The sequence below is a fragment of the Canis lupus genome, chromosome 9 (assembly GCF_003254725.2).
Source record: "Canis lupus dingo isolate Sandy chromosome 9, ASM325472v2, whole genome shotgun sequence".
NCBI classification, from domain to species: domain Eukaryota; kingdom Metazoa; phylum Chordata; class Mammalia; order Carnivora; family Canidae; genus Canis; species Canis lupus.
This window is the reverse complement of record NC_064251.1, coordinates 1,765,355-1,777,396: the sequence shown is the minus strand read 5'-3', so window position 1 is coordinate 1,777,396 and position 12,042 is coordinate 1,765,355. Positions and strand designations below refer to the sequence as shown.

Sequence of the window (12,042 nt, the reverse complement as noted above, 5' to 3'; positions counted from 1 at the left end):
GACTAGGGTCAAGGGGTAGCTTCTTAATACAGAGAGAGCACATGGAGGGGCCGGAAAGAAACAGGATAAGAATAAACATGGTAGACAATTGTAATTTAAGTGTCTGGTTCTTTAATGAAAAAGAATCCCTTGATGTTTCCCTACATTTAACTTTGTGTCTGCCACAGGCCACCCTTTATCCTAGACAAAGATGGATAAGCCCCAGGTGCTGTGTGTGAACACAAACAGGTGAATTTCGTGAAAAACCTTCCCTCTTGGCCATGGAGCGCCGTCTTCTCATGATGCTCTAGTGCCAGGCCTCACGGGATCACAGCCACAACTGGCGTCCTTTACCTTCCCTCTGCATCGCTGGCCGGTTTTCCACGGCACTGGAAGAAGCCTGCTAAATCAGAGCTGTGCTGCGGGACTCTCGGCTCTCGTGGGGGCCCCGGGTGAGTGGGTCGGAGCCCTGGGTGCCTGTCCTCCGAGGTGGCCCCTTCCTGACTCAGCAGGGCTTCCTCCGGGTGGGTTTTCTGCTTTTGCAGCCTAGTACAGTGGCTTCTCCACCAGAGGCAGCTGCTCATGAGCACAGGGGTGAGCCAGGGGGAAGAGGGGTCCTCCCTCAGAGTTCCACATTCTTCCGAAATGGAAACAAGCCGCTCAGGTTTAGAACAATTAGATCTTTGCCTTAATGTTTTCCTCATCAGTGTAGGAAAGTGTGTAGGGACTCTCCCTCTCTTTCCCTGTTGACTCTTCATCACAAGATAATTTCCAGCGATTCTGAAGAGCAGTTGAGAAACTAATAAATCCCCGTGTGCTTATCACCCCAATTTTATAATTGTTATTTGCTTCATTGTTTTGTTTTTATGGCTTATTTTTAGTAAACTACTGACATGATGTTCACCTTAAATATTTATGCATTTTTTAAATGACATTTTCCTTTTAACCACACTTGTCTTGACATTTTAATCTCTTCCAAACTAAAAATAACCCCTGTGAAGTCCGCACTGCTCCCTTGAAAGCTGCGTCCGATGGCGTGCCAGGCTCCTATACCCGGCAGGTGCTTCTGGGGCCCTGGGTGTCTGGCCCTGGGCCTGTGGCCAGGAGACCGTCGGGTCAGCTCCCTGCCTCACGCAGCAGAATGCTCAGAGAAAGGGGTGTTGTGTTCCTCTGACCGATGGAATAATCAGCTTTGCCTTCAGCGGGCTTGCTTCAGAAGCAGGGCAGCCCCGAAATAGCAGCTCCTGAGCTGCACCTGTGTCTTGTCCTCGTTCCCAGCCCGGACGCTCCTCAGGAGAGTAAGCTGCTCTATATCTTTAGAAGAGCAGCTATTTAAAGTGAGTAAATTAGGACCCAGTGATACCAAATGGCAGACTTTTAATTTAGTTACAAATACCAGGTGATTGATTCACTGATTTCATGTGAGGTTTGTTTTTTGAAATCTACTGAATTGGATGAAATGCTGAAGAATTTGCTTGTTTTAAGTGTGTTTATGGTTCCTTTGAGCTGTACCCCCAAGTTCCTTTTAAAAGGGGGATAGTCCAAACCCACCATCTCTGGCAGGGTGCCTCATGTGGGGGAGGCCTCGGGATCCAGGTGTGGGAGCTCCCTGGCATCTTGGTCGGGGGCTCCAGGAGGCACCGTGTGCCACCCGTGAGGGCAGTGCCCAGCCCATCTCTCCCACCGAGCTCAACCTCTGCTCAGAACACAGAATGCACATGAGACTTGAATAACCACCTGCCGTGGGCCTGAGCTCCTCAGGTCCTTTCTCTGTGTCCCAGCTGTGACCAGGGGCAGGCGCATGGGCACGCTGAGAGCAAGTCCTCCAGGGGGCACGCCAGGCTCCAGGAAGCCCTGGATCTTCCTGAGCGTGGAAACTCTTACATCTTGTGCTTCAGCAGTTTCTATGGCGCTCAGTCTCCGGCCCCCTTCCCCGTGTACCCTCGTCCCCATGGCCTTGGCTGTGGCCAGAAAGGGCCTGTGAATCACCAGAGGCTGTTGTGTCTCTGGGCAGAGGAGGCAGCATGTGCTTTGTGCCTTCCATGAAATTATATAAAAATCGTCTCTGTGGGGAAAAGAAAAGATAAATATTAAGATGACAAAATAATGCATCAACATGAAAAGACAACTAGCAAAGGGAAGGAAAAGATTTCAGAAATAAAATTTAATTCTAATATTTTAGTGACCTTAAAATCGGGCACCAGTGAGTAGGTGTTACAGGAAATGGAAAACAATAAAAAATGAGAAGCATGACAAATAGAAGAATGAGAATTCAACATACAGGTAATTGCTCTTGGAATACGGAAGGCAGCAGGCGATAACACATTAGTGTGTGAGCACATAACACACCTCACCACGGGCACGTTTTTGGGTTCTGATCCAGAGGCTACTGCAGCTGGGCACCAACCGTGACACATGGGGCATGTGCACACGCATGGGCACACGGTCACACAGCAACATGCACATACGTATGTATACACAGGCACACACGTGTGCATGCCTACACTTACACGCATAGGTGTGCAGGCACAGGTGCACACAGCCACTACCATTGCATTAGAAATAAGCCATTAGCAGCTAGGATCCTGCGGTGCAGGAAGAGAAGAGTGAACTTCATTCCAGGGCTGCTTTGGTGACTTTCCATTAGGCTGCCTATTAATATAATTCATCATATTAATGAGTGAAAGGAGAAAGGTTATTTGATAAAATTAAAAATGAATTTTAATAAAAACTTGTAACAAAAATAGAAGGCTGCTTGCCTTGTGTGAGATTTCTCTTCCACACCAGCTGCCCTCATCCCTCTGTGTCTCCGACAGCGTGATTAGCACCGGGAGAAGGGCGTGTATGGACTCTAGTTCACTCAACACACTATTCTGGAAATGCGAGTCCATATCATAATTAAATGAGAAATCAACGTGAAAGGTGTACGTCTTCCAAGGAGAAGTCAAATTGGCATTATTGGTGTGTGATCTGAACTTCAGCTTTGCAAAGAAAAAAAAAAAGTTAAAACACGGAAAGCTATCTGTACCGCGGCGAGGGCTGCCTCCTGATGGCAGGCGCCTGGGTCCACGAGGCCGGGAGACCTGGGGGTGTACCGTTTCTTCCCCTGGGTGCTCGTCGTACTGACTTTATTATTGCTTCAATTCCTATCCACAGCTTTATGTTTTTCTCATAGGGTATTTTTCACAATAATTTTTTTTTTTTTTTTTTTTTTTATGATAGAGAGAGAGAGAGGCAGAGGGAGAAACAGGCTCCATGCACCGGGAGCCCGACGTGGGATTCGATCCCGGATATCCAGGATCGTGCCCTGGGCCAAAGGCAGGCGCCAAACCACTGCGCCACCCAGGGATCCCACAATAATTGTTTTTTTTTTTTTTTTTTTTTTCCACAATAATTGTTTAAAGCATATTCTCCCTCCTATATATTAAAAATAGCCAGCAAGGAAATACTGGGAAGGAAAGGAATCTGATTTATAACAGTGACAATAACAGACAGTGACAAACATGAACTGGCTCAGAACTCACCGCGTGCATGTATAGAAATCCGATAAAAGTTTACTGATTGAAATGAAAGGAAATTGAATAAAAGGAGGACTTGGTCGCATGAGTACATGGTAAGACCCAGTAAATTAAGGATATAAATTCTCCCTAAATTAAACCATAAATTCAACACAATATAGACAAATTGATTTTAAAGGTCAGCTGGAACAAATGTTTGAGAATAGCCATGAAAATTTAAAAATGAAAACAGATTTATGAAAGAAAAACCTACCAGTTACTAGTGCATTTTGAAGGTCCAATTGAAATAAGAGTGGAACTTCAGGTCAATGGAACAGAACAGAGATCCTGTTCCAGAACCAGGATCTGTGTGTATCAGAATGTAGGATTCAGAAAAAGAATGAATCATTCACTATCTGGTATTTGAGGCACACAGCTCACCACTTGAAGTTTTTAAATCCCTCCCTCTTCACATACAATAAATTCCAAATATAATGAAGACTCAAATATGAAAAAAAATCACAAAAGTACTAGGAAAATGATCAGCTGGGACAATTAAACACCGATTTTAAATTTTGTAGGGCAAGGAAAAAAGTAAAATTTAAAATATACAGTTGACCTTTGAGCAATGTGGGATTGAGCTGCACGGAGTCCACTTAGATGCAGTTTTTTCAGTAAATACAGGACAGTGAGTCCTATACTTTTGCTGATGACTTTATTAATGCTCTCTTTTTTCTAGTTTACTGTAAGAATACAGTATATAATTCACACACAAATGCATCTTAACTGTCATCAGTGAGGCTTCCATAGGCTATTAATCGTTACATTTTGGGGGAGTCAAGTTACATGTGGTTTTTTTGTCTGCATGGAGGGGGTTCGGCACCCTTGTTGGTTTTAGATCAACTGTAATGTTACAGGTTGTGAAAAATGGCGCAACATGTAACAAAATGTTGATTCTATTTATGTGTAAAACACTCTTAAAAATCTGTAAGGTGATGAGCACCCCAGTATAAAAATAAAGGCAAAGAACATGAACAGGCAACCAGCGAAAGAAAAATATGAAGAACTCAAAAATTATTAACTGACATTTAACCTCAGAACTAATCAAAGAAATTCAAATGACATATGTCATTCCACACCCGTCAGAAAGTACACACTGGACAACTCTGCTTCTGTGCAGTTCTAGAACAGAGCAGTAAGTCAGGGGAGGAACCACAAGGGACTTTGTCTCTGGGGGAATGGGAAGAAGCCGGACTTGCCCGGGAAAGGCAAGAGGACACCCTCGGGGATGTTGGGAGTGTCTCTGTAGGAGTCCGGGTCGCGCAGGTGTGTGCCTTTGTCAGAAGTTGCTGAATGTGAAGGTGTGTGTGGTTTCACAAGGACAAAAACAACAAGCCAGTGTTGCGAGGTAGGTGCGAGAGCTGAAGAATCTCGAGGGGAGTGAACAGGGTCTTCAGTTGCACCCAAAGGAAAGCAGATTCATCGAGGGAGAGACTGAGGCTTGATAAAGCCCACGTAGTCCTAGGCTAATGGTGGAACCCAGGTTGGGGGACACAGGCCTTTCCTGTAAAATTCTCCCAACTTTGTTGAGTGTTCGAAAATATTTGGGGGGGGGGATGTTTAGAAAAATAGCTGTGACGTATATGGCAGTAATCTCTTATGGAAAAAATTAAAACCCAAATGTGGGCCCTGGGAACAATGGCCATGTGTGTGCAGTGGGGTGGGGGGCCAGTGGGGATGGCCCATCCCATTGGGTGCTACTAATGCTACTACTAAAGGAAATCACCGCCCTAATAAAGGGCGGTGATTTCCTTTTATTCTAGAAGAAAATCTGTCGGAATGATGCAAAGTTTTGCAACAGTTATCTTAGGATTTGGGGTAATTTCCACTTGTAATGTTCTGTACTTGTAATTTTTTACGGTAAATACATGTTGTTAGTTAGAAAGATGCGTAACGTCTTTCCATTCAGAGAAACAGCATTGAGCAGTTACACGTGATACTTCATTGGGTTACTGAGCTGGGTTTTGTTTTGTTTTGTTTTTTTAAGAGACAGAGAGAGAGAGAGAGAGAGAGAGGCAGAGACACAGGCAGAGGGAGAAGCAGGCTCAATGCAGGGAGCCCGACGTGAGACTCGATCTCGGGTCTCCAGGATCACACCCTGGGCTGAAGGTGGCGCCAAACCGCTAAGCCACCGGGGCTGCTCTGAGCTGGGGTTTTTTAAACATTAATTTGTTCTTCATAAAATCTCAAAGCTACTTGCTTTCACATGTGACAGGAAAAGAAGAGTATGGGGGAAATATTAGAAATCCATCAAAATGTCATCACTGACAGGTGTTTCTTAGGTACCTGAACCTGTGGCAGGCACCGTCCTAGGCACTGGGGTTGTAGTGATCAACAAGATGAGAGAAGTCGTTTTATTCCCACCCCCCACCCCCCCACCCCCGTACCTTCCACGGTAAGGACAATATAGAAACAGTTACATAATTCAACATCAGGGAATGAGAAATGAGGTTGAAATCTAGGTAAAACAAAGGCTTAAATCTTAACAGTTTTCTGGGGCAAGGATACTGCAGGCCGTGGAAACAGCAGGTGCAAAGGCCCTGAGGCAGGTCTGTGCTTGGTGTGTTGGAACAGCAAGTGTTGGGGAAGGGAGCAGGGTGAGTTGGGGTTAGCATGAGGATGTAAAGTCAGGCAGAGTGGTCAGGAGCCAGATCCTGCAGGGCCTTCCTCGGTAGGCCTAAAGGTGAGGACTTTATCTGTCATTCTGAGTGGCTGGAGGCCTCTGGACGGCTTCAGGCAGACACAGTGACTGAATTCCACACTTTCTCTTGACATTACCTCTTAAGAGGCTTGCTCTGTAGAGGAGTAGGCAGGGCAGGCAAGTGTGGGAGCAGAGAGACTGTTTTTGAAAGATGTGAGGTACTGGTGCTTGGCCTGGGGCTGTGGCTCTTGGCGGCGGTGACTCTGTCCCCAAGGGGACACTCAGCAATCCTGGGAGACGTCTTTGGTCGTGACAGCCAGGGTCGGGTGCTGCTGGCATCCTGTGGGCCGAGAGGAGGATGCCGCCCCCTGACAGAGAATGGTCCAGCCCCAGTGTCCACAGTGCCCGGCCAGACAGCCTGGCCTGGGGGGTCAGCGGGGATCAGGTGCCTGTTGGGGAGCGCCAGCGCCACATAGCACACCCTGAATAGTCCCACGGTTGTGTTTGTCATCATGGTCACTGACGTCAGAGGCCCCGTCCACCACCTCTGATTCTGCGTGCTCCTTGGCCTCTCCTGGGCCCGTGACGCTCTCGTGCAGGGGGAGGGAAGCACAGTGCGGAAAAGAAACCCGTGCTCGTCAGTTCTGGTGCGGAGGGAATTGATAGGATTGGCTGGAGTCATATTTGTGGATTATCAGTGGCTGATCCGCCTGGAACCATACTGTGATTCTTTTAATGCAGGCTGTCCCTGTTTTTAATTTTCTTATTTAATAGAACTTTATATTTCAGTAGGTTTATTAAAATGCTTATTTCTCAAACATAATCAAATTACCCTCTTAAAGTCTCTATTTGCTAATTCCCAAATCTGGCCAGCCGTGAATCTGGTTTTGTTACCTGTTTTTCCTGTTTTTCCTGTTTTGTTACCTCTTGGTTTTAGACTGTGGGTGTGACAGTTAAACCCTGGGGAGCGGCTGGCTTTGGGCTTGCAGGTGGATTAAGCGATCGGGTGGTCCCTCGGTGGCGGGGCTGGTGTCCTTGGGCTTTGCGCTGACTGCTGGGCTGTGGCTCCGAGTCCTGGAGCGCAGTCGTCACAGAGGCGCCATCCCCCACTCCCTGGGAGGTCAGTGGAAGCCAGGTGTAGGGGGAGCCCCTCTTGTGTGGCGGGTCTGGCCGGGAGCAGGTATTGAGTATCTCAGGGCAGCCTTCCGGGCACTGTCTCCGTGGGTCCCCCGGGAGCCTCGCCCCCTGCGTGTGCAGGGCAGGGGTCACCTGGTGAGGTGGCCGCCTTCCAGTGAGTGGAGCATTCATTGCCCCCGTGCGCTGTGTGCCCGTGGGTAGGGGTGGAGTCGCCCTGAGCTGTGCTGTCAAGGGTCACATCCCTTCTGTTCCTGCCTATGTTCCTGTTTGCTTGTCGGTGCTTTTACCTGATGGTTTTGTGTATTTTGTCCAGAGCTGATTATTATTATTATTGATAAAAAGACCAGTCTGATACAAATTATCCTGCTGTCAGCAGAACCCAGCAGTGCCAGTGGTTAAGGTAAGGTAAGGTAAGACGAACGACGAAGGGGCGCCGTTTGCACAGGACCCAGAATCAGACTGGAAAATGCCTTTCCTGGAGATCATTTGTGTCCCCTGAGAGATCCTGATTTACCTGAACCTGCCCGAGGAGCGGCACGTGCTGCGGCATGGATGGAAGGGGGGAAACAGGATTTGCTTCCAGTGGAATCGACTGGAGGAGCGTGGAGGCATCGAGCTGTGTGCCTGTGGGAGAGGGGCTGCCTCCATCAGGCAGGTGTGACCGCCGCTCTGTTTCTCCTGCTCGGGGAACAAGAGAGCACCTGTGACGGCGGCCACAACCAGGAGAATAACTTCGTCTCTGCCAGCAGGCGGGTGGCGGGTGAGGCCTGGCTCCCGGACACTGTGAGTGCGCCGGCCAGGTGCCTGGGGGGTCCCGGCAGCCAGCTCCCCATCCTCACCCTGGAGGCCGCCCTTGGGAGCCACGTGTCCTCACGGCCACATCCCTCCCGGTCTCTCTGTCACCCTTCCTATCTGGCCACTGCGCATGTGTCACCCCTCCCCTCCCCTCCCCAAATGCAGCCTGGTGCTCATACCCGTCCCCCGCCTTGGGCCCCCGGCCTCCTCCAACCATCGTCCCCTCCCCGTGTCCGGGTAGTGACGCACAGAAGTGCTCCTCATAGGTGTGATACCTGCCTGTGCCTGCTCCGTGTTGGAGGGGTTATTGGAGCCTAATCTGTGAAGCAGGTGAATTAACACACTTCACATGCCGGCCCCCAGAAGCTCTACGTTGCCTTTTTCCTCAGTGTTGCTGTTGCGTCTGCCCTGCTGTGTGCGAGCAGCCGGGACAGGGCGTAGGAGGGCCGGCTCCCTGCCCCCTGGTCAGTGCCTGCTGTCTGGCCGGGCAGCTGCGGGAGCCCCCGGCTCGGTGCACGGGTCAGCTGTGTGATCTCGTGATCTCCGAGTGATACCATTGAATTCACATTTCTGGGTCGCCCCCTTCACCCCCACCCCCTCCCCCGCTTTTTGTGTGTGCCCGGAGGTCATTCATACTTGTCCTGCTGACATTCCCTCCAGCTTGCTTTCTTTTTTTTTTTGAAGATTTTATTTATTCATGAGACACAGAGAGAGGCAGAGACACAGGCAGAGGGAGAAGCAGGCTTCCTGCGGGAGCCCGATGCAGGACTTGATCCCAGGACCCCGGGGTCACACCCTGGGCCAAAGGCAGGCGCTCAACCACTGAGTCACCCGGGTGCCCCCCAGCTTGCTTTCTTAAGAAAGGAAAAAGGGGAAGAGAAGCCAGTGTGTGCAGTGTTTGGGCGGACGCTTCCTTTCCTGTCTCCCCTGCGCCCCTCCCCAGGGACCCTGTGTCAGGTTTCTCTCCTTCCGCTGACAGGCTGGCAGTCAGGTGTTCTTCATAAATCTGGGAGGTGCCAGGATTAGGAAAATCTGGGTTTGCATTTTCAGCACGACAACCCCCACCCCTGCCTAGATGCCCTCATGTCCCTGGGGGGACTGTTGTGTTTCCTGTTAAACGTCCCCTCAGCGTGACTCACTCTCTCTCCTTTCCCGGCAGGTTCTGCATGCAGAAATGCGTTAGTCTGGTGCCTGGGGTCACACTGGATTTGATAGAAAAGTAAGTAAGATTTTTAAGCTGTGCTCTCGGGGCCTGAGGGGGGTTCTTGGGGGCACTTCCGGTCAGCGCGGGGACAGTTCTCTTATGTGTGAGCGTGCACCTTCCGTCTCTGGCAGAGGCTGTGTTGTGACCCCTGCACCGGTGATCAGCGTAGGACATGGCCCCATGTGCGGCCACATTAAAAGAACTTGAATAAATGGTGAATACTTTCATTCAACATTGTTGAACGCTCCTGACACAAAGCCGAAGCAAAGCGTTGGGCTTCCCCCGGAGGTCTGCCGTAGCCGGGCCGTGGCCTCACGCCCACCCGGTTCCCCCGGCCCCCTCTGTAAGATTCTGCAGGCTCCCCCGCTCCACCCCCTGTCTGTGTTCCTTGTCGGGGCAGATGCCGAGGTCCAGTCTAGCAGTGCTGTGTGGCATCGCCTCGTCCTTCCAGGTGGATGGACGGCCCGGCTGCCTCAAGTTGTGGCTCTCCCTGGGTCCGAACGCCTCTGTAGCTCCAGACTTGACCTGCCTGCTGGGTGTGCGTGCGTGCGTGTGCGTGTGCATGTCTTCATGCGACTTGCCTTGACTCATCCCGGTTCATCTGGTAGTTGTTCCTAAACCATTTCTTCTAGAATTAACATACAAGATACTAGTTTTCTAAGTCTTCATACACAGAATCATGAGTGAGAATAGCTGAGGCCTGAGTTTAATTAAATCAGGTAAGAAAAGCAAATACACTTCTCAGTTTCTCTCCTGGAAAACTCCTTGTCTCTGTGGCAGGGAAATAGGCAAGAACATTACGCCTAAGCGTCCCATCGCGGGCAGGAGGGGATGGGTCCTGCCAGGGACTGTGCACTCTGGGGCAGCTCCACCTCAGCTGGCGCAGGACAGTCTGCCCGACGTGCTGTTGGTGGGAAAAGACGAGTGCATGTGGGAGGCTGCGACGGGTAGTTGTACAACCGTACACGGCTTTGTGTGAGTACGGGTGACACAGGCACGGAACGGTGGGTCTGTCGTTCGATCTGAGTGGGTGAGCACAGGGGGCGGGGCTGGGTTAACGGACTTGGGTTTCCTTCCATCTTTTAAATTTTTCTACAAGAATATAGACACATGGAAAAAAAAAAAAAAGAATATAGACACATGGGATGCCTGTAAAATAAAGAACCAAGAGACTATAACCACAGCCCCTACAAACAATACAATTCACTGAGTGTAATTATTCCATGCAGGGTTTGAGTCCGCATCTAAGGAAATCATGAGACCATGAGTCTGGTCTACATCACAGTACTCTTGTTCATGAGCGGGATGGGTTATGGTGGCAGGGTCGGCGCTGGCGGGGTGGGTGGAGAGGGTTGGCAGTTCCTCTGCTCGCAAGTAGGTCCAGGTTATCACAAAACCGGCACCCGGCTGACGGCGACGTGGAAGCCTCTGCTAGAACGGCCAGGGCAGGGCTGCAGGGATGGGGTGCACCGACAGGTGAGGCAGGCGAGCTGGCATCACCAGAGCGGGAGACCCAAGCTGAGGCTGCAGGCAGGGGAGCCAGCCGTGTTCCGTCGGTCAGGGGAAGCTGCAGTGGCCAGAAGCAGGGACTGCAGACGGGTGTCGTCAGTTGGCAGGGGTCTCCTGCAGAGGTGGCGGCCAGCCTGCCGTCTGCCTTCCTCTGTAGGTGCAGTGGAGTGCAGCACCCAGCGGCTGGCCCCCGCCCCGCTGCTTCTCAGACTGTGATGAGCAGCTGTCGTGATGGTGCGCAGGCCTGCTTGGCGCGTCCCCTCTCCCTGCCCCCCGTGCGGTCCCTGCCCGCTGTGCCCCTCTCATGGTCAGGAAGCAGAGGGGCACCGCGTTGTAGCACACACGGGCATTGAAGTGCTCCCCTATCGCCCACGTCCCTGGCAGGCTCACTCCACTCTGCAGTGGCCTGTGCGCTCGGGCGCCCCGGTTCACCCCCGCTGCTCCTCCAAATTCTAAGCCAGTTTCCCCTCCCGGGGCCATGACCCCAAAAACCATTTACAAATGCTAAGCAAGAAGCATAAGCCTTGAGAAACATCACGTGGAAAAAAACTTCTAAAAATTAGAGAAGTTGAGGTCTGGTCAACCTATCGGCTTATGTGGGTTCCTCGTCGGAATCACAGAGATCACAGAGGCGGCTCAGGAGTGCAGCGTGCCGGTCGCGTTACCTGTTTCCCTCCGTTACCTGTACTCCCATTGCTGCATCCAGACCAGTTCTCCAGCCTTACCCAGTGAGACTGTGGCAGAGGTACGTCTTACCACAGGGAGGTCACCCTGGTGGCCTGTCCGGAGAGGCCTTGCTTTATGTTGTCTTGATGTTGTACCTCCCGCCTGCCTGCAAATGGGGCAGACTCGTGTGGCCTCCCCCATCGGGCAGGGCGTGAACCCAGCGTCTGTGTGCTGGGTGGCATCCCGCTTGTTCTCCACCCGGGGGGGCCGGGTGCCTGCTGCCCTGTGCACCCCCAGTCCCCTAGCAGGGTTGTGGCCGCCCCCAGCTGAACTCAGCTCGTGTTCATTGAGCCACGCGGGAGCAACAGTACCACATGTTCTGAGTTCTCCAGAGGAAAAAGAGCTATTAAAGCTCACATAAATGAAAAATACGTATTTTTAAAGTTATTTAGTTAAACCTCCTGATTTCACTGGAGAGGAACGTGGCATTCCGTTCAGTTGTGCTTCCTGGTGGCATCTTGCACTCTGTGGCAGGGCCAGCGGGGCAGCCGGGC

The 12,042-nt window shown here is 51.0% G+C and overlaps 1 protein-coding gene and 1 long non-coding RNA gene across 5 annotated transcripts in view; one reads left to right on the top strand and one right to left on the bottom strand.

The window, feature by feature from the left end:
• Nucleotides 1-12,042, top strand: part of RPTOR (regulatory associated protein of MTOR complex 1) — a 333,192-nt gene that overhangs the window by 187,876 nt on the left and 133,274 nt on the right. For 3 of the 4 annotated variants that reach the window (XM_025468265.3, XM_025468263.3, XM_025468266.3), the window contains exon 7: nucleotides 9,269-9,328. The exons of the other annotated variant lie outside the window; for it this stretch is intronic. In XM_025468265.3, the coding sequence (XP_025324050.1) occupies nucleotides 9,269-9,328 (60 nt within the window). The remainder of the gene's footprint in view (nucleotides 1-9,268; nucleotides 9,329-12,042) is intronic. 4 annotated transcript variants of the gene reach the window in all.
• LOC112672912 (uncharacterized) lies at nucleotides 1,337-3,816 on the bottom strand. Its single transcript, XR_003144602.2, has 2 exons — nucleotides 3,751-3,816; nucleotides 1,337-2,044 (listed from the first exon to the last, which is right to left on the bottom strand). It is a non-coding gene; the product is annotated as an uncharacterized LOC112672912 (long non-coding RNA).